At 38.8% G+C, this 23,233-nt stretch overlaps 1 protein-coding gene across 1 annotated transcript; it reads left to right on the top strand.

Moving 5' to 3' along the window:
• Window positions 1-3,758: 3,758 nt before the first annotated feature.
• LOC113055408 (GTPase IMAP family member 8-like) lies at window positions 3,759-23,130 on the top strand. The gene is made up of 6 exons (XM_026221707.1): window positions 3,759-3,819; window positions 4,532-4,575; window positions 20,221-20,889; window positions 21,092-21,877; window positions 22,166-22,270; window positions 22,440-23,130. Exons 2-6 carry the CDS (start codon window positions 4,566-4,568, stop codon window positions 22,571-22,573), a joined length of 1,704 nt encoding a protein of 567 aa, XP_026077492.1. The 5' UTR covers window positions 3,759-3,819; window positions 4,532-4,565; the 3' UTR covers window positions 22,574-23,130.
• The last annotated feature ends 103 nt before the right edge of the window (window positions 23,131-23,233 follow it).

Here is a 23,233-nt window from a genome sequence, read left to right as displayed (position 1 = left end):
CTAGCTTTCTTAACTACTGTGTTTTAAAGTTGGGAGCTCTTAAATACTGTAGTCATTTCTGATGTGTTCTTGTCTGTTTTCTCAGATCATGACCTGTTCCTTCACTGTTATTGCAGTGCCAGGAAATGACTATGTCCCCAAACATCTGCTGTCAGATCATTGTATCTGACTGGATCTGAGGATTATGATACAGATGCTTTCTAATGAATACATGCTTTATTTGTGCATTCACATATACGTTACATCCAAATAAAATAAAATCAGAGCCATTTGCTTTGGTCAATCACCAATAAGTTTTTAACAATTAACATTTTTACATTCCATATCACAATTCCATAATCACAGTCATGTAACCCCAACTCCAAGAACATGCACTATAAATATTTGGCAATGCAATGTAAAATGAATGTAATCTTGAATTCTAATGGTCGATTGCAGTTTCAAAGCAAAGCTAGTAATAGACCTATAAAGTTGAAACATTATTGAATAACAAATTGTATTTTGTATTTTCATCAGTAGCTGCTCCTGACCTTGAATTTAGATGAAGACGATTCTGGATCGTAGTTCTATAATACTGTACGCACTTTTGCATTTGGTTCATAACTCTGGAAATGTAAAAGCTAGAAACGTCTGTAAGTTTTAAGAGCTATAGAACTTTCAACCTAATTATCTTTTGTCATAAGGATGAAATAATTATTAAAAAAAAATAAAAAAATACACCCAAATCTTGCATTTTTGTTGGTGGTCACATAACCGAAGACAATTATAGAAAAAAGTGCCAAATTGAAATTGAGTTCCTAGTTAAGGAAAAGGAGATATAATGTTTAGAATAGATTGTGGATTGCTTTAAATACATGCAATACATTTTCAAAGCCTTCGTTACCAAGCAATTGGTTCAGTGGATCTGAAGGTTCAAAAAGCTTAATTTCTGCCATCAGTAGTTATGAATGAACACTTATGCAGGTCTTTTGGAAATTAATTGAGACAAACACAGCTGCGGCCTTATTGTTTGAACAAAATAATTGTTATAATTATTATTAATTATAACAAAATTATATATATATATATATATATATATATATATATATATATATATATATATAATTTTTTTTTTTTTTTTTAGATTATTGTATAAATAGAGAAGGACTGATATTAAAAGTCTCCAGAAAGATCTGTGAACACAGTTACAATGGGAATGACTGTATTGAAGAGAGAAGCAATAAACATTCAATTCAGGTTTATTTGTATTACACTTTTCACAATACATATTGCTTTTAAGCAGCTTTAAAATACCATTCTTCTTTTATAGTAAAAAAAAAGGGGTATTCTGTAATAAGCCAGAGATGAACTATCAGAGCAATGTCCGTATATAATATGTATAGCACATTATATGGTTAGTTAAGATTATGTGTTCAGCTAAGTAGATACACACAAGCATGTTAGACAACAGATATAGCTTGTTCTCGATTACAATATAAGGATAATACGTGACAGTTTTGTATGTTGATCCCAGGTTGGCATCATCTGAAGTCTTTGCAGTTTTGGTGTCACCCTGAAATCTTTGCGATTGTTGCATCCAAACTGCTGCTGGCGTAATCGAATTAAACAAACCTGCATATCCAAATATAATCCAAATAGAAACAACCATCTCAACAATTGTACAATTATAAAATCTAAAATAAGAGAACCAACAACATCAGCATCTTTATCACTCATCACTTCATTTTAATATTAATCGAATTGGACCCAAGATGTTTCTTTCTGAAAAAATACTCTGCTGTTGCTGTAGTAATTAATAACTTTTATGTGCATAACTTTTTGTTTTGTTTTTGGGCCTTAGCCAATGAAAGCTGCCATAGATTCCAGACCTACATCCATCAGTCTTAAGGTCTGGCTATGCTAGACCCGTCCTAGACTTCAGGTCCAGCCCTGCTCCAACACACCTGTCTGTAATTATCAAGTAGCCCTGAACACCTTGATTAGCTGCTTCTGGTGTGTTAAATTATAATATAATTTTATTGCACAGTAAAAATATAATATTAAATTATAAATACTGAAATTATAATAATATTTATGGCTGATTTGATCTGTTATTTGCTAGAAATACACTAATGACTCAGAAAGACTAAACACCCACACAATGAGTCAAACAATGACAAGTCCTTGTGGATCAACTGTTTCACTTTCTCATTCTGTGAAGTAAATCCTCAATCTATTTTAAGCATGAATGAGCATGAGAGATTCCTAAACAAACATCTGGATACACACATGCGTACACACACTCACACTCTTAAAAATAAGAGTACCAAAAGGGATTTTTGTAATTGGTCTATTCCACAAAAAAGGTTCTTGAGATGCTTAAAGAATTCTTCAGAAATCAATCCAGCAAAGCATGAGCGTGTACAAAGCCTGGTTCCCGTGGTCTTGTGCCAATGGCCGTTAAGGTGACAAAGTTTTTGCAGGGGATCTGTCCTTGGCCTTGGAATAAGAATTCAACTGACTAATATTAGCGTAGATGCCATTCTTCTTACAATGTAACAAGTGCATTGGGTGTTTTGGGAAGTGTGGGAATACTTGGTTCTGGTTGATCCAATTAATGCAACCTAACAATCCTTTAACAGGATTTGAATTATAGTATGAGAAAGTGATAGTGTGTTATGTGTACGCCAGGATAAAGTTCAACTACAATCATTCTTGGAAAATAATTCAGTTTTGGTTTTGGTTTTGTTTTTCAATCTGGTTTTAGGACAAAACATAGTACAGAATCAGCACTTTAAGGATTGAAAAATGTTATATTGTTAAATGCTGATTCTGGAGTCTTGTCAGATCTAATGTTATAGGACTTGACTGAAGCCTTCGAAACTATCGATCTTAATATTTTGGTTTTCCGGAAAAAAACACATATGAATTTGTGGTCTACAGTATATATGACATTCTTCTTTCAGACGAATCCAATTGCAGGAATATAAAAAATAGACTCTTCCGAGCTTTATAATAGCAGTGAATGGGTGTTTCAAAAAGAAGCTTTTTTAATTTTTTTAATTGCTTGTGTAAATATGGTGTCAGTTTTTTTTGTCTTGTATTATATTTGAATTGTAGCAAAGCAGTTAACATTTTTTCTTTGCACATTTTCTCCTTCTCTTTCATTGCAATGCCAGGAAACAATTATATTCCCAAACGCCTGCTGTCAGATCAGTGTGCCTGAACATTATGATGATTTCTAATAGTGAAATGCAGTCAGCAGTATGTGCTTTAATGTGTGTCTCATTATATACTTGATATAGTTATTATATAGTTATTATATAATTGCATGTTAATATGCATTATTATCATTGTCTCATATTTCTGAAGCATTTCATAAGCTGTCATTTTCAAATTGCACTTACTTAATAGCCTATATATTTAGCTCTTTGAGGTGCATGAATTTAGTCTTGTGTCAAAAAAATAAATAAGTATGCAAATTAATTCTCATAGTAAGCCTTGAATCTTTGTGTTTTATTAAACTGTGTTTTAGTGATTTAACATGTATTTAATCAGGCTAATAATACAGCAGTTGGTATTTCTGAAAGACTTGTCTACGTGTAATATTTATGTAAACTACCAGTTTTTGGTTTAGGAAGACATGAGGTTGTGAAATAATGACATCATGTTCATTTTTGGATGAACTGTTTATTTTCAAATGATGCAGTGATGCTGCTCTTCTGTGACTTTTATTTTGGAATGACTGATGTTCACGTTGATATTTTGGTTTCACTTTGAAGAGCTGAGTTTAGCTGCTGTCTGTCAGATACTTGTTAGTCATTTCAGGAGCGTGATCAGGTGAGATGTGAGACTTACATGTTTTAATAAAAAGTGTTTAACACAGATTTTTTAATATGTTGAACATGGCAGTTTTCTGAGAGCATTGAAAGTGCAAAAGGCACTTTTACTTTTTTTATTATCAGTATTATTATTATTCTCAAGGTTTTGAATGCTTTGCTTTGATTTTAAAACTTTTGGCTTTTTGACAAGGTGCGGCGGGGGGTCTTGTAGTGCCTCCTTTTACCTAAATAAACATTAGACATATATGTACCAAATTTAGTACTTATTTTGGAGTCATGTTGAATTTTCTTTGTTCAGCATTAAGCCAAGAAAATGAAGATGCTAAATTATGAATGGATGTTTGGTATCTTGATCGGTTTGGCTGTGACAAGATGATAAATGATGGTAAACACAGAAAAACAGGAAGTATCTGTTCTACTTCACCACAATAATTCTGCATTCTTCAAGAGACGGTGAATCTAAATCTAAAGTCAAATCAATGATAAATTAACAAAGAGTCTAAAAATTTTTTTTTTTTACTTTTTATCAATCAAATATTTTTACTCATGCATTTTGTAAGATTACATGCAGTACACATTTAATCACACAGGTTAAGATACTGCTGCCTTGTTTCTAAACACCAGCCCATAAAGCTGAAGTATATTTGCATTCTTCCTGGATGACTAGTATATTTTTATATTTCATGCTAGTTTTTTCCCCCTTCTTAAAGATTTATTTGGATCACACGTAAGAAGGCAAGGGAGATGAAAGCAGGTAAAGTTCACAGTAAGATTTTTTTATTTTTCAAAATCAAATTTTTATATTTTTAGCTACACAGGGTGGTTTGTAAAATATTTTTGTGTACTATTTACTTGCAAGATGATCTCTTCCAACTTTGCTTTATAAAAATAATTGCAAAAGTTGTTTTCCAATGATGTGATGTTTCTTTTCTGACAGAAATAAGAGCTGTTGTTCTGGGGGTGGCAGAAATCTGACAAAGCCTCAGTGATAAACAGCATTTTAGGTGTTGAAGTTGAGCCTGACAAACACTTTGTGAAGTCTGTGAAGAGAGAGGGTGAAGTGAACGGAAGGAAGATAACTCTGATCAACACTGCATGTTGGTGGGATAATTTTTTTTTGCAAGACTCACCAGAGGTGGTTAAACAGGAAGTGGTTTGCAGTGTCTTCCTGTCTGAAACAGGGCCTCACGTCTTTCTCATAGTCATTAATCTCAGTTTGCCTTTTACTGAAGAAAACCGACTCAGCATTGAAGAACACCTTGGTCTCTTTGGTGAGAGAGTCTGGAAACACACAATAGTGATCTTTACAGGAGCTGATTCACTAGAGGACAAATCCATTGAGAAGCACATAGAGATTCAAGAAGATCTGCAGCAGATCCTACAGAGATGTGGAAAACGATACCATGCGTTCGATTTCAAAAACAAAAGTGATGCAGTCAAAGAGCTACTTGTCAAAATTGATGATGTTGTGGCAGCAAACAATGGCAAGCATTTTGAAACACAAGATGACACGCTGCTTGACATTCAGAGAAAGACGGAAGAGAATGAAAGAAGAGCAAAAGTCAGACAAAAAAGGTTGCAGGACAAAAGAAACCTGCTGAAAGAAATAAGTAAGTAAAAGGCATACTATCATTTCAACTTTTGGATTGAATTTATGTTAATTCATGAATATTGGAATTTTGAAAAGAAAGCTCAAATATAAGAGTGTGTCACATTTTTTTTGATTACTACATCATTCCCATACTTCATTGCACAGTTCTTATGACTTTCATAATAAACTTTGTAGTTTTTATGTTTGTTTCTTCTTGAAGACGTTGTGGCTCCGCTCTCAGAACTGAGGATTGTTCTGTTGGGTTGGATTTTGTCTGGGAAGAGTTCAACCGGAAACACCATCTTCAATGATGAAATATTTCCTAAAAGCAAACAGAAGTGTACATTTGTAAATGGCAGGACAATAACTGTGTTAGACACTCCAGGCTGGTGGAAGTATTTCTCTTCTAAATTTAACCCAGAGTTTGCACGGGCTTCAATCCTGGAGAGTGTAGACCAATCACAACAAATGCAGTTCCCTCACGCCATGATCCTAGTGATTCCTATTGATACTTCATTCAAGAATGAACAGAGAGGAATCATTACAGAGTACATGGCCACTCTTGGAGAAGACGTCTGGAAACACACTATAGTTCTGTTCACATGGGGCGACAGATTCCCAGACATCTCAATCGAGCAGCACATTGAGAGTGAAGGTCACGCTCTTCAGTGGCTTGTTGAGAAATCCAGGAACAGATATCACGTCTTTGACAACTCAAACAAGAACAACCGAGATCAAGTCACAGAGTTGTTCCAGAAGATTGATGAGATGGTGGCAGAAAACAGTCTGTTCTGCTTCAAACCTCAGTGTGCCGAAGAAGAAAACATTCATGATACTGATATACAGCAAGATGAAGAAATAAATCTGGACGAGGACCGTGTGCTGCAGTTACTACAGCAGGAGTTTAACAACAGGATTAATGGGATCAAAAGTAAAATAAAGAATTTAACTCCATGTGAAAAGTCAAAGGCCCAAAGTCACAGAAGCTTGCCAGATCCTCCGAACTGTAAGTCATTATTAAAATGACATGCAATTTACCTTACCAATACTGATAATAGCTGTTAGCAGCAATTAGAACCAAGCACAATTACACCCCTTTTACAGAAAATCAGTTTCATCATTACACAGTTAAATAGGCTTTTTACGTCTGTACTGATTGGCTATTCATAGTTTTTTTTTCTGCCATGCAAAAAAAGGAAAAGAACAGCTTATATTCTAATTTTGCAATTAGTTTACTTTTCAAAGTACATTTAAAATGTTAATGTGTTAGGAAGTTTCTAAAGACAAACTCTGTGTACTCTTTCCTCTTTTCAGTCTCAGCTGATGACGATCTCAAGGAGAAGATACGGAGAGAAGGAAGCAGATTTGAAGTAATATTAATGGATGCACTCTTAGACATTCAGAGTAAAGCATCGCCTGGTGAGTTATTTAGATGTTTAAGATTACATGTTTTCTTGACCTGAATTTTCATTGCTCGAAGTTTATATTTATTTCTGAATTTTTATGTAATGATTATATGTCTTGAAATGTATTTTCTTGTCAGAGAACATATTTTCTAACCCTCACATTTTCATATTCAGATGGGAAGGTGTTGGAGTGGCTTCACAGATATGAGGAAAACTTATTTGGATGTGGATCAAGCTCCATCATCAGTAGTCTAGAAGATTCAGAGCCCAGAGGAATAAAAAGACGTAAAAAAGAACAGTTTGCAGAATGAAACACTCTTCAAACATGTTTATACACATGCAGTTTATAGCAAATACAAACTAGCTATTTGTTTTGAATGCATTTAATAATTATGCGAGGAACATGTTAATATTTCTATTGAATAATGTTGTAAGATATCTAAAAACTATCACTTTATATTATAATTTCATGAAAATGTTAAGTAACTTGAATGAATGAACAGTCAAGTTTAGTTTCAGTTAAATTTGTATGGACTTTTAGTTTGTTTGTTCTATTTTTCTGAGTATTATTTCCTGTTTCCTTTGTTCCCGTTAAAATTTTATTTCATAATATAATTGTGTTTACATTACATCATTGCATGATTATGTGAACGAACTAGTGAAATGAACCAGTTTAAATTAACTGTCTGGCACTAAAAGTGCATGGGTTTGCAAACCATAAAACATCAAAGAAGAAGTACAAGAAAATTTTCCTGAGGCTCTGGATTACAGGTAGTAATGCTTTAAATAATGTTCAGTTTCTTGCATGGTATAAATAGGAAAATAACTGATGCAGAAGTTTAAAGTTTCCAGAAAGTTTCCAAAATAATTTGTGAACAGATTATAAGAGTTACAAAATGGAGATGACAGTGATCAATATGATCAGTATGCTTAGTAAAATAAAGAATAAAGAGGAGTTCGCACATCAGACGAGTCTTTATTATACATTAAAGTCAGTTATGAAATAAAGAGGGTTGCTGTATTTTGATAGCTATGAATTTTGACTTGTCTGATTCAGTGGCCGTACTGAGTGCTATGGTAAGCCCTCTAATAAGCAAAAATAGAGAGAACAACCCCCAAATATTTATACAGTACCATGGTTAATAGAAACCCACAATCAGGCTATTAATTAATTATAAAAATCCTGCCATTCCTATGTTAAGCTGATGGTAAAATGTCCAATATATTTTAATTTTGTTGATAAATTACCACTTTAAAATGTGATTGACAAAGTCGAACATTATATAAAAATGCACATTAACTAAAAAGAGAAAACATAAACTTGCACCAGCACTGATGTATATTAAAATATTTTTTAACTACTTCTGACCACCTTTATCAAAATAATTTATAATGTTTTATTGTAGGCTAATTTATTGCGTCACATTTTGTTGAACTTGTTGTAGAATTTAGAATAGTTAAGGATAGTGGTCATTGGTCAACCTATATTGTTTTCTTGACAGCCGATGCCGATGCCGATATCTTGGAAAGCAGGGGACTGATTGCCGATATAAAGCCGATATAATTATTACTTTTTAAATAATTTGACAGCTATTAAACAATTAAATAAATGTATAAAATAAACATACTTTAGATGACAAAGTATTTTCACAAATAAATATTGAATAAAAATAGAATGGAATTAAACACTATAACCAACAGGGCACTTCATATTAAGTTTGTGTGCATTGGAAATCATATTTTCAAATAAAGCAAGGATAATAATCATTTTATATACAGCACACAATAAAAAAAATGACAAATATGTCAATGGGTAAATGCATAATTTCAAATCACAAGTTTAAATTTTAAAGTTTAAAGCATTAAATTCACACGGACCGACCATCACACAGAGAACAAGCGATCATGCTGCATAAAAAAAAGCAAATTTCAGAAGATCAGAAAATTATATAAATGAGTATTTGTTCAATGCTGATGCCAAACAAGAAAGTATTATAATGTTTGTTTGCCTTTCTATTACTAACTGTAATGGCGGAAGAAGGGGAGGAAGAAAGTGCAAGTCAATGATATTTAATGAAGCAGTCAAACAAACAAGTAACATGAAGCAGGATGATAGGTAGGTGAGGCGAAGTCTGATAGCGATCCGGGGAGTGACAATGTCCGATGGTGATCGAGGAAGTAGCGGTGAGGAGAGGCAGCAGGAGAGCGTGACACAGGAACTGAGCGAGCCATGGAGGTGAAGGGTGATATCCGTGGAAGGTGAGGAGTGGATGGGGTTCAGAAGACGAAGACAATCCAACGACGAAAAGAACACAGAGAACAGGAACGAGAGACCAGGTATAAACACAGGGACTGCTTACAACACTCTGACAAACACAAGATGAAAGACATGGCAATAAGTTTGGATTGGGTAATGAGTAGCAGCTGGTGTAGATGAACAATTAACGGAGATGCCCGCATGAGGTCAAAGGTCAAACCGCGTGACAGTACCCTCCCCTCTAGGAATGCCTCCTGTCATTCCCAGACGACCCTACCTGTCGATTGTTATCATCAATCAGGGAGTGATCCAGTATGTCCCTAGTAGGTATTCAACTCCTTTCCTCCGGACCGTGACCCTCCCAGTCCACCAAGTACTGGGATCCTCGTCCCCTCTGTCTCGAGTCAAGAATACGATTGACTGAATAGGTGGGTTCCCCATCTACGAATCAGAACCAGGGTGGGTGGGTTAATTTGTGAATAAAACACAGGTTTAATTTTGGACACATGAAGGCGGGATGAATCCTCCTGTACGCTGGAGGTAGTTTGATGCGGATAGTCACCGGACTAATAACCTTGGTGACAGGGAACAGGCCAATAAATTTGGGAACTAATTTATTAGAAACCGAACGGAGCGGGATGTCGTTGGTAGAAAGCCACACTTTTTGACCCACGATGCATACGGGAGGCTTAGAATGGTGGCGATCGGCCTTGGCCTTGGTGCGTGCCTTCACCTGGAGCAGAGTGTCGCGGGCTCTGGTCCACGTGCGTTGGCACCTCGGGACAAATGGGGAGAGGCCCGTGACTGACACTGGTAGCGAGTTATGAAGGTACTCAACCATAGAGAGTAGTTGACTTCAGGAAGAAGGATTCTTGGAGACTAAACATCGCAACGTTCTCTCTAAACCTTGGTTGGCCTGCTCAGACTGACCGTTGCTCTGTAGATGACAACCCAAATACAGACTAACCGTCACTCCTGATAATTTACAAAACTCTTTCCAAAATTTGGACACAAATTGGGATCCCTTGTCAGAAACCATGTCTACCGGGAGGCCATGTAACCAAAAGATGTGATCAATTACAATAACCGCTATCTCCTTGGCTGAGGGTAATGTGGCTCATCCCTGGATGATAAGCGACATTGGAGCAGTGACCCCACTGAAAAATGTCGGACGGTAACTCCAGAACTAACAACGGATTCTGCATGCACCCAGGCGGAGGCGTTACCCCTTCTTATGCCGGTTTGACCTTTGACTCGACCTCCCATATGAGTGATGAGATGACTATACTCTCAGGTAAAATACACTTGGGAGTCAAAAAGACGTGACAAACAAAATTGGGTTTGACGTTTTTTGGAACCCAGGCGGTACGATAGGGAAAAATAACAGTGACCAAAAAAAAAAAAAAAGGTACCCCCGACCCCTCCAACCAATGACGCCACTCATCCAATGCTAATTTGATGGCCAATAACTCAATGTTACCAATGTCATGATTACATTCAGCAGGAGATAATCGATGAGAAAAAAAACGTGCACGGATGCATCTTGTCATCTGAGGCAGCACGTTGGGAAAGAACTGCACCTACTCCACCTCTGATGCGTCAACCTCCACCACAAACTGATCAGAGGCTACTAAGATGGGAGCCAAAATGAAGCGGCTCTTGAGGTTGGAAAATACAGTTTCGGTTGTATTAGACCACCTGAACGCAATATTGGGGGAGGTCAAGGCAGTCAGAGGTGAGACTAGTTGGCTGAAATTGCAAATAAAACGCCGATAAAAGTTGGCGAACCCCAGAAACCGATGTAGGGCCTTATGGGAATCTGGACTTGGCCAATCTATCACAGCCTTAACCTTGTCAGGATCCATACGTATTCCCTCAGACGAGATGGTGTAACCTAGGAAGGGAACAGACTGTGCATGAAATACGCATTTCTCCGCCTTGACAAAAAGCCCATTCTCTAGTAATCTCTAGAGCACTCGTCTGACATTGTCTGCCTCCTTGTTCCATTTGCACGTGGCCACCAAGGTGCGGAATTGGATGGAATAGTCTGCCATGGAGTGATTCCCCTGCTTGAGGTCCGTGTGCTCTCGGGCCGCCTCTTTGATGGCCACTGCCCGGTCAAAAACTCTCTTCAGCTCTTCTGAGAGGGAGTGGAATGAGGCACAGCATTGGTCTCAGTTCTCCCACACCCATAACTCTCTTCCAGCTCTCTTTCATAAAGCAGTCAAACAAACAAGTAACATGAAGCAGGATGATAGGTAGGTGAGGCGAAGTCTGATAGCGATCCGGGGAGTGACAATGTCCGATGGTGATCGAGGACGTGGCGGTGAGGAGAGGCAGTAGGAGAGCGTGACACAGGAACTGAGATGATCGAGCTGTGGAGGTGAAGGGTGATATCCGTGGAAGGTGAGGAGTGGATGGGGTTCAGAAGACAAAGACGATCCAACGATGAGAAGAACAAAGAACAGGAATGGGAGACCAGGCATAAACACAGGGACTGCATACAACGCTCTGACAAACACAAGACGAAAGACAGGGCAATAAGTAGGGATGGGGTAATGAGTAGCAGCTGGTGTAGATGAACAATTAACGGAGACGCCCACATGAAACAATCAGTGCTGATGAGAGACACACACAAAATCCACCCACATAGTCAAGTCAAGTCAAGTCACCTTTATCTATATAGTGCTTTAAACAAAATACATTGCGTCAAAGCAACTGAACAACATTAATTAGGAAAACAGTGTGTGAATAATGTAAAATGACAGTTAAAGGCAGTTCTTCATTCAATTCAATGGTGTCATCTCTGTTCAGTTTAAAAAGTGTCTGTGCATTTATTTGCAATCAAGTCAATGATATCACTGTAGATGAAGAGACCCCAACTAAGCAAGCTAGATGCGACGGCGGCAAGGAACCGAAACTCCATCGGTGACAGAATGGAGAAAAAAACCTTGGGAGAAACCAGCCTCAGTTGGGGGTCAGTTCTCCTCTGACCAGACGAAACCAGCAGTTCAATTCCAGGCTGAAGCAAAGTCAGATTGTGCAGAAGAATCATCTGTTTCCTGTGGTCTTGTCCTGGTGCTCCTCTGAGACAAGGTCTTTACAGGGGATCTGTATCTGGGGCTCTAGTTGTCCTGGTCTCCGCTGTCTTTCAGGGGTGTAAAGATCCTTTCTAGGTGCTGATCCACCATCTGGTCTGGATACGTACTGGATCCGGGTGACTGCAGTGACCCTCTGATCTGGACACAGACTGGATCTGGTGGCTACGGTGACCTCGGAATAAGAGAGAAACAGACTAATATTAGCGTAGATGCCATTCTTCTAATGATGTAGCAAGCACATTGGATGGTATGGGAAGTGTTCCCGGTTCTCCATCCATCCATCCATCATCTTCCGCTTATCCGGGGCCGGGTCGCGGGGGCAACAGTCTAAGCAGAGACGCCCAGACTTCCCTCTCCCTAGCCACTTCCTCTAGCTCTTCCGGGGGGACCCCGAGGCGTTCCCAGGCCAGCCGGGAGACATAGTCCCTCCAGCGTGTCCTAGGTCTTCCCCGGGGCCTCCTCCCGGTGAGACGTGCCTGGAACACCTCCCTGGGTAGGCGTCCAGGAGGCAACCGAAATAGATGCCCGAGCCACCTCAGCTGGCTCCTCTCGATGTGGAGGAGCAACGGCTCTACTCTGAGCTCCTCCCGAGTGACCGAGCTTCTCACCCTATCTCTAAGGGAGCGCCCAGCCACCCGACGGAGAAAGCTCATTTCGGCCGCCTGTATCCGGGATCTTGTCCTTTCGGTCATGACCCACAGCTCATGACCATAGGTGAGAGTAGGAACGTAGATTGACCGGTAAATCGAGAGCTTTGCCTTACAGCTCAGCTCCTTCTTCACCACGACAGACCGGTACAGCGACCGCATTACTGCAGAAGCTGCACCGATCCGTCTGTCAATCTCACGTTCCATCCTTCCCTCACTCGTGAACAAGACTCCAAGATACCTGAACTCCTCCACTTGAGGCAGGAACTCTCCACCAACCTGAAGTGGGCAATCCACCCTTTTCCGACTGAGAACCATGGCCTTGGACTTGGAGGTGCTGATTCTCATCCCAGCCGATTCACACTCGGCTGCAAACCGTCCCAATGCACACTGAAGGTCCTGGTCTGAGGATGCCAACACGACAACATCATCCGCAAAAAGCAGCGACGAAATCGTATGGTCCCCAAACCGGACACTCTCCGGCCCTTGGCTGCGCCTAGAAATTCTGTCCATAAAAATTATGAACAGAACCGGTGACAAAGGGCAGCCCTGCCGGAGTCCAACATGCACCGGGAACAGGTCTGACTTACTGCCGGCAATGCGAACCAAGCTCTTGCTCCGGTCGTACAGGGACCGAACAGCCCTAAGTAGGGAGCCGCCGACCCCATACTCCCGGAGCACCCTCCACAGGATGTCGCGAGGAACACGGTCGAATGCCTTCTCCAAGTCCACAAAACACATGTGGACTGGTTGGGCAAACTCCCATGAACCCTCCAGCACCCTGGAAAGGGTATAGAGCTGGTCCAGTGTTCCACGACCGGGACGAAAACCACACTGTTCCTCCTGGATCCGAGGTTCCACTATCGGCCGAATTCTCCTCTCCAGTACCCTGGCATAGACTTTTCCAGGGAGGCTGAGAAGTGTGATCCCCCTATAGTTGGAACACACTCTCCGGTCCCCCGTCTTGAAAAGAGGGACCACCACCCCGGTCTGCCAGTCCAGAGGTACTGTCCCCAACCGCCATGCGATGTTGCAGAGGCGTGCCAGCCAAGACAGCCCCACAACATCCAGAGACTTGAGGTACTCGGGGCGGATCTCGTCCACCCCCGGTGCCTTGCCACCGAGGAGCTTTTTAGCTACCTCGATGACTTCAGCCCGGGTGATGGACGAGTGCCCCCCCGAGTCCCCAGCCACTGCTTCCTCAACGGAACACAAGTCGGTGGGATTGAGAAGATCCTCGAAGTATTCCTTCCACCGCCCGACGATATCCCCAGTTGAGGTCAACAGGTGTTGGTAGGGCACTGCTTCCCCTTCCTGAGGCGTCGAACAGTTTGCCAGAATCTCTTCGAGGCCAACCGATAGTCCTTCTCCATGGCCTCACCGAACTCCTCCCAGGCCCGAGTTTTTGCCTCCACGACTACCCGGGCTGCAGTCCGCTTGGCCTGCCGGTACCTGTCAGCTGCCTCCGGAGTCCCACAAGCCATCCAGGCCCGATAGGACTCCTTCTTCAGCTTGACAGCATCCCTTACTTCCGGTGTCCACCACCGGGTTCAGGGATTGCCGCCTCGACAGGCACCGGAGACCTTACGGCCACAGCTCCGGTGTTCCCGGTTCTGGTTTACCTAATTAATGCAGCCTAAAAATCCTTTAACGGATTTGGATATTAAAAGCATATTAGTATGTTATGTGTAAGCCAGGTTAAAGAGATGGGTTTTTAAACTAGATTTAAACTGCAAGAGTGTGTCTGCCTCCCGAAACAATGTTAGGTAGGTTATTCCAGAGTTTAGGCGCCAAATAGGAAAAGGATCTGGACAACATAAAAATGGACAACATAACACAAAACATTTTGAAATAAATAAATGAAAGCATATCTGAATTATTCAGAATCAATTTCGAGAAACATACATACACACACATACATGTAAATGCTCTTTAAAAATGAAATCTATGTTATCATGATAAGGAGCAGCTGACTGAAAGCCGGCGACTCAACAGTAGAGACAGGCTGCATGTTTTCAACAGTTTCACCTGTATGAGAAAAACACACAGAGAGTCACTTAAGACACTTTGCTGTAGACCCATTCCACATAATAATATTCATTAAAACTGTATGTTAACACGTGGAGCGTGCTGCATGAATCTATAAGTAGGCTACAGTTTACAAATCCATGGGAACGGATTGCGAACGTATGCAAATGTGCGCGCAGATTATGAATTCGTGGGTACAGATTCAAAAACCGAGGGTACGGTTTACGAAATCTGGACATTCGAACCAGAAAGACACAGCTTACATTTGACTAATTCAACTAAAGTGAAATAATGAGCATATTTCCACTTTGAGAAACTCGTGTTGCTCTCTCCTTGACTCGCCATGACTGCTGCACATACTTGAATAAACGGAAACACGCCACCATGCGTCTTCGTGTTTACAGTGGTTGGCATCCACCAATCCTACAATGCGTCGCTGCTGCAAACAGGTTAGGTTGCACTTCAGTCAAAATTAATTTTTAAAAAAGTAATGTACAGTGCACCATATGGTAACGGTAACAGAGTTAATTTATTTAAAAAGTAATGTGTTACAGTATTAGTTACTGTCAAATGGAACTGCGTTTCAGTAATGCGTTACTAATAATGCGTTACTGTCCAACACTGCTAATAGAGAGATACAACCACAGTCAGATGATAAGAGCACATCATTTGTAACTCTAAGGAGAGCAGTCTCAGTACTATGATATGGTCTAAATCCTGACTGGAAATCCTCACATATACCATTTTTCTCTAAGAAGGAATATAATTGTGAGGATACCATCTTTTCTAGTATCTTGGACAGAAAAGGGAGATTCGAGATTGGTTTATAATTAAATAGTCCTTTGGGGTCAAGTTGTGTTTTTTTTTATTAGAGCCAGTTTGAAGGTTTTGGGGACATATCCTAATGACAATGATGAATTAATAATAGTCAGAAGAGGACCTATGACTTCTGGAAGCACCTCTTTTAAGAGCTTAGATGGTATAGGGTCTAACATACATGTTGTTGGTTTAGATGATTTAACAAGTTTATACAATTCTTCCTCTCCTATAGTAGAGAATGAGTGGAACTGTTCCTCAGGGGGTCTATAGTGCACTGTCTGATGTGATACGGTAGCTGACGGCTGAATGGTTGCAATTTTATCTCTAATAGTATCGATTTTAGAAGTAAAGTAGTTCATAAAGTCATAACTGCTGTGGTGGTGGGAAGGCTTTATTTTTCGTTAATTTAGCCACTGTATTGAATAAATACCTGGGGTTATGTTTGTTTTCATCTAAAAGAGAAGAAAAGTAATCGGATCTAGCAGTTTTTAATGCTTTTCTGTAGGATAGGTTACTTTCCCTCCAAGCAATACGTAAAGGATCAACTGTATGATATGCTAAGGAATTTGGATACATCAGGAAGATGTCTTTTTGTGGTAGAAGTGATGGTTCTTCGATACTTGTAACAAGAAGTAGAATTTACAGTTTTGGCTATATGAAGTTTACACAGAAATAAATAATGATCTGAGATATCATCACTTGGCTGAATAATTTCAACACTATCAACATCAATTCCATGTGACAGTATTAAATCTAGAGTATGATTTCGACAATGAGTAGGTCCTGAAACGTGTTGTCTAACACCAATAGAGTTCAGAATGTCTATAAATGCTGATCCCAATGCATCTTTTTCATTATCAACATGGATATTAAAATCACCAACTATTAAAACTTTATCTGCAGCCAGAACTAACTCAGATGTAAAATCACCAAACTCTTTAATAAAGTCTGTATGGTGCCCTGGTGGCCTGTATACAGTAGCCAGTACAAACATAACAGGGGATTTATCATTAACATTGGTTTCTCTGGATAATGTTATATGAAGCACCATTACTTCAAACGAGTTATACTTGAAGCCTGCAAATCCTGAAAACGTTGTTATAAATTGAAGCAACTCCTCCCCCTTTGCCTTTTAGACGCGGCTCGTGTTTATAACAGTAATCTTGGGGGGTGGACTCATTTAAAATAATGTAATCATCAGGTTTTAGCCAGGTTTCTGTCAAACAGAGCACATCTATATTATGATCAGTTATCATATTATTTACAAAAAGTGTTTTCGTAGAAAGGGATCTGATATTCAATAAGCCAAGCTTTATCATTTGTTTATCCATATTGCATGTTTTTTATTTGTTGAACCTCAATTAAATTGTTAACCTTAACTTGGTTTGGACGTTTTTTGTATTTTCTAGTTCGTGGAACAGACACAGTCTCTATAGTGTGATATCTAGGTGAAAGAGTCTCTATGTGCTGAGAATTAACTGACCTCTGTGACGGGAGGCAGCTAGCAGACGGTCGGTTTAGCCAGTCTGTCTGCTTCCTGACCTGGGCCCCAGTTAGTCAAGTATAAACACTAAGACTATTTGCCATATTTCTAGAGAGAAGACTGGTGCCACCCCAGGAGGGATGAAGACCATCTCTTTTAAACAGGTCAGGTCTGCCCCAAAAGCTCGTCCAATTGTCTATGAAACCTATGTTATTCTGTGGGCACCACTTAGACATCCAGCCATTGAGTGATGACAATCTGCTATGCATCTCATCACCACGGTAAGCAGGGAGGGGACCAGAGCATATTACAGTGTCTGACATCGTGCTTGCAAGTTCACACACCTCTTTAAAGTTATTTTTAGTGATCTCCGACTGGCGAAATCGAACATCATTAGCGCCGGCATGAATAACAATCTTACTGTATTTACGTTTAGCATTAGCCAGCACTTTTAAAATTGCCAAGATGTCAGGCGCTCTGGCTCCCGGTAAACATTTGACTATGGTGGCTGGTGTCTCTATATTCACGTTCCGTACAATAGAATCCCCAATAACTAGAACACTTTCATCAGGTTTCTCAGTGGGTGCATCACTGAGTGGGGAGAACCTGTTTAATGTTTTGATCGGAACAGAAGAGCGGTGTTTTGACCCAACGACTACGCTGCCTCACCGTCACCCAGTTGCCCTGCTGCAGGGGCTCTGCTGGAACCGGACAATGTACAGGAATCCCTGAGCTAGACGCATCCAAAGCCATATCTAGAGCCCTAACATTCTTACTGTCCTCAATTAAAGTTTGGATGTGTGTCTCTAATTCTGAAATCTTCTCTGTCAGCCTAACTGTTTCCCTGCATTTATCACATGTGAATCCCTCATCTGCGACAGAGATAGATAAACTGTACATGTGACAAGAGGTGCAAATAACGATAGCAGCCAAAGCCATTACTCACCATGCTTGATGAAATATTCTTACCACAGTTGTTTGATGAACTTGTGAAAAACTGGAGCAAGAGAGAGGAGAGGAGAAATGTATGGCATTTTCATTAGAGCAAGTTCAAGTCAGAATCGAAAGCTATGTGTAAATGGGTTCTAATGATAAGTGGTGAAAAAAACAGGCATTCAGACGTTCAGAGATGGCACAGATCAAGTCATTAAGAGGGTGATAAACTGTGTAGGAGTAAGAAATAAACATGTTGAGTTAGAATATTCTGTCAAACTATAGCCTCTAAGTGCCTAAATAATATAGGCTCTTGCCCTTGGTATCATATCCCAGATAGCACTACAAGATCTTCAGTATTATTGGGTAATTACAGTAAACTAATAAAAATGGAGATATGTCTGCATTCATCAGACAATCAGAATGTGGTAATTATAACCAGTGCTAAAGTATCTGGGTAGAGAGTTAGAGGCAGGTGAGTTTGATCAAGTTGGATCTCGAGGGCCAGAGTTGACAAGACCTGATTTAGATGCTCATGACAATATCTAGCTTGTCCAAAGTATGTTTTCTCTAGTGTTAGTCATGTAACATGTTTTACAACAGCACTCGGCTCTTCTGATGTGGATCATTCTGCTTCAGCGTCTGCTCCATAGACTGCACAAATACAGGTCTGCTCTAATGTGTGCACGCGAACGTTTGCTCAACAGCGACACTTTGGTCACAGTTCTGGTGCCAGGCTTCCTGTTTTGTTCTGAAGCAGACAACGTGTAAAGTGATAGTCTTGCCTTGTTAACAGGAAGTTTGATTTTTACATGAACATTGTGCCCTGCATCTGGATTGCTAATTCATTTTCTGCTGTAAGTAATTTGATAAAACCTTTAAAATCTTTGTTTTCTTTTGATGGTTGAGGGGTGAAGAGATTATTACTGGATAAATAGAGCTATAATTTGAATAAGTGCATCAGTAATTGCTGATTGTTTACAGTGTTAAGTTAAGTGTCATGGGGAAAACGCTGGATATAGTTTTTATATTAAATCTAATAGAGAGAATCTTTTAAAATGTATTTTTACTACAACTATGGTTAGATTAAACATTTACTAAACACTATTGGCTATTTAATGTCCCACCCTGCCTTCCTGTTTCATTATTAAATAATTCAACACGTCAAAGAATGCTGCATTCAGGAATGGCTAAACTGAAAGTCAGATTAAGTATCTTAATTAACAAAATAAGGTATATAAAAGCTTTTTATCTCTTAACTCGTGCATTTTACAAGATTATACAGAGCACATTTAGTCATGTGGAAAGAAACAGGTTAAAGTATTCCAGCCTTATATTTGAGCACCAACCTGTCATGCTGAAGTGTACTTGCATTCATCCTGGGTGTCAGTCTAATATATTATTATTTAATAAAATCTTTTTTTTCACTAAGCTTTTTTACCTTCTTAAAGATTTAATTTGGATAATGCATAAGAAAACAAGGAAGACGGAACAAGGTAAGACTCAGTTTATTAATACATTCTCTATTGTAAACAAAACAGAATACTTGACAGTTTATCTTGTGCACCATTGTAACTTTGAGTATTAATGTTATGTCCAGAATGACAGAAACACAACTTAAAATCCAATTTGTTTAACCACATTTAAAAAAAAGTCTGACTGTGATTATATTTTAAACCAGACAGAATGGTATGGTAGTAAAAATAAATGACTAATGTATTTGAAACAAAAATGTAGCCTAATTGCACTAATTGAAATGGGGGAAAGAATTGCATTAACAGTGCTTGCATTTTAATGAGTTGTATTTACAGGCGCTGTAATTTGACATGGTTGTATACAACTATGTTGAATTTCAGCAGCCCATAAAAATAAAATACAATGCATTAAAATGCATGCACTGTTAATGCAATGCACTATCAATTCATTAATTAAATAACGCTATTCAACATGCTTTTTTGTTTCAAATGGATTAGTCATTATTTTACCTCCATAGAATAGTTTGTAAAATAATTCTTGTTTGTTTTATTTGCTAAATGACCTCAGACTTTACTTTGTTAAAATAATAACACAGTACAACTGAAAAGGGAATTTGAAGTTTAATTTTTCCAATGTCCTCATGTTTCTTTTCTGACAGAAATAAGAGCTGTTGTTCTGGGGTGGCAGAAATCTGACAAAGCCTCAGTGATAAACAGCATTTTAGGTGAAGTTGAGCCTGTCAAACACTTTGTGAAGTCTGTGAAGAGAGAGGGTGAAGTGAATGGAAGGAAGATAACTCTGATCAACACTGCATGTTGGTGGGAGAAACTTTTTTTGCAAGACTCACCAGAGGTGGTTAAACAGGAAGTGGTTTGCAGTGTCTTCCTGTCTGAAACAGGGCCTCACGTCTTTCTCATAGTCATTAATCTCAGTTTGCCTTTTACTGAAGAAAACAGACTCAGCACTGAAGAACACCTTGGTCTCTTTGGTGAGAGAGTCTGGAAACACACAATAGTGATCTTTACAGGAGCTGTTTCACTAGAGGACAAATCCATTGAGAAGCACATAGAGATTCAAGAAGATCTGCAGCAGATCCTACAGAGATGTGGAAAACGATACCATGCGTTCGATTTCAAAAACAAAAGTGATGCAGTCAAAGAGCTACTTGTCAAAATTGATGATATTGTGGCAGCAAACAATGGCAAGCATTTTGAAACACAAGATGACACGCTGCTTGACATTCAGAGAAAGAGGGATGAGAATGAAAGAAGAGCAAAAGTCAGACAAAAAAGGTTGCAGGACAAAAGAAACCTGCTGACAGAAATAAGTAAGTACAGGCATACTATCAGTTCAACTTTTGGATTTAATTTATATTAATTCATGAATATTGGAGTTTTGAAAATAAAGCTCAAATATAAGAGTATGTCACATGGTTTGATTACTACATCATTCCCATACTTCATTGCACAGTTCTTTATTATGACTTTCATAATAAATTTTGTAGTTTTTATGTTTGTTTCTTCTTGAAGACGCTGTGGCTCCGCTCTCAGAACTGAGGATTGTTCTGCTGGGTTGGATTTTGTCTGGGAAGAGTTCAACCGGAAACACCATCTTCAATGATGAAATATTTCCTAAAAGCAAACAGAAGTGTACATTTGTAAATGGCAGGACAATAACTGTGTTAGACACTCCAGGCTGGTGGAAGTATTTCTCTTCTAAATTTAACCCAGAGTTTGCACGAGCTGGAATCCTGGAGAGTGTAGACCAATCACAACAAATGCAGTTCCCTCACGCCATAATCCTTGTGATTCCTATTGATAATTCATTCAAGAATGAACTGAAAAGAGTCATTACAGAGTACATGGCCACTCTTGGAGAAGACGTCTGGAGACACACCATAGTTCTGTTCACATGGGGCGACAGATTCCCAGACATCTCAGTCGAGCAGCACATTGAGAGTGAGGGTGAAGCTCTTCAGTGGCTTGTTGAGAAATGCAGGAACAGATATCACGTCTTTGACAACTCAAACAAGAAAAACCGAGATCAAGTCACAGAGTTGTTCCAGAAGATTGATGAGATGGTGGCAGAAAACAGTCTGTTCTGCTTCAAACCTCAGTGTGCCGAAGAAGAAAACATTCATGATACTGATATACAACAAGATGAAGAAATAAATCTGGACGAGGACCATGTGCTGCAGTTACTACAGCAGGAGTTTAACAACAGGATAAATGGGATCAAAAGTAAAATAAAGAATTTAACTCCATGTGAAAAGTCAAAGGCCCAAAGTCACAGAAGCATGTCAGACCCTCCAGTCTGTAAGTCATTATTAAAATTACTTGCAATTTACCTTACCAATACTGATAATAGCTGTTAGCAGCAATTAGAACCAAGCACAATACACCCCTTTTACAGCTCATCAGTCTCATCATTACACAGTTAAATAGGCTTTTTACCTTTGTATTGATTGGCCATTCATAGTTTTTTTTCTAAGAACAGCTTATATTCTAATTTAGCAATTAGTTTACTTTTCATAGTACATTTTAAATGTTAATATGTTAGGAAGTTTCTAAAGACAAACTCTGTGTACTCTTTCCTCTTTTCAGTCTCAGCTGATGACGATCTCAAGGAGAAGATACGGAGAGAAGGAAGCAGATTTGAAGTAATTTTAATGGATGCACTCTTAGACATTCAGAATAAAGCATCGTCTGGTGAGTTATTTTAGATTTTTAAGAATATATGTTTTCTTGACCTGAATTTTCATTGCTTGAAGTATATATTTATTTCTTAATTTTTATTTAATGTAGAATGATAATATGTCTTGAAATGTATATTCTTGTCAGAGAACATATTTTCTAACCCTCACATTTTCATATTCAGGGGAGAAGGTGTCGGAGTGGCTTCAAAGATGTGATGAATACTTATTTGGATGTGGATCAAGCTCCATCATCAGTAGTCTAGAAGATCCAGAGCCCAGAGACATAAAAAGACGTAAAGAACAGTTTGCAGAATGAAACACTCTTCAAACATGTTTATACACATGCAGTTTATAGCAAATACAAACTAGCTATTTGTTTTGAATGCATTTAATAATTATGTGAGGAATATGTTAATATTTCTATTGAATAATTTTGTAAGATATCTAAAAACTATCACTTTATATTATAATTTCATGAAAATTATGAGTAACTTGAATGAATGAACAGTCTTTTGATTAGTTTCAGTTTAGTTTTTATGGACTTTTAGTTTGTTTGTTCTATTTTCCTGAGTATTATTTTCAGTTTCCTTTGTTCCTGTTACCAGTTTATTTCATAATATAATTGTGTATACAATACATCATTGCATGATTATGTGTAGAAGAACTTTGTCCTGAGGCTCTGGATTACAGGTAATGTTGTAAATAATGTTCAGTTTCTTGCACGGAATAAATAGGAAAAAGACTGATGCAGAAGTTTAAAGTTTCCAGAAAAGATTAGTGAAAAGATTTTAAGAGTTACAAAATGGAGATGACAGTGATCAATATGATTAGTATGCTTAGTAAAATAAAGAATAAAGAGGAGTTCGCACATCACACGAGTCACTTTATTATACATTAAAGTCAGTTATGAAATAAAGAGGGTTACTGTATTTTGATAGATATGAATGTTGACTTGTCTGATTCAGTGACCATACTA

Source organism: Carassius auratus, chromosome 36, assembly GCF_003368295.1.
Source record: "Carassius auratus strain Wakin chromosome 36, ASM336829v1, whole genome shotgun sequence".
NCBI classification, from domain to species: domain Eukaryota; kingdom Metazoa; phylum Chordata; class Actinopteri; order Cypriniformes; family Cyprinidae; genus Carassius; species Carassius auratus.
The sequence above is the reverse complement of the archived record's forward strand: the minus strand, read 5'-3'. Positions and strand labels throughout refer to the sequence as shown.

What these genes read in the sequence shown, in the direction of transcription:
- LOC113055408 (XM_026221707.1), top strand. An exon ending in CATGTCAGACCCTCCAGTCT is followed by an intron (nt 21,878 to 22,165) that starts GTAAGTCATTAT and finishes TCCTCTTTTCAG; the next exon opens with TCTCAGCTGATGACGATCTC. An exon ending in TCAGAATAAAGCATCGTCTG is followed by an intron (nt 22,271 to 22,439) that starts GTGAGTTATTTT and finishes TTTCATATTCAG; the next exon opens with GGGAGAAGGTGTCGGAGTGG.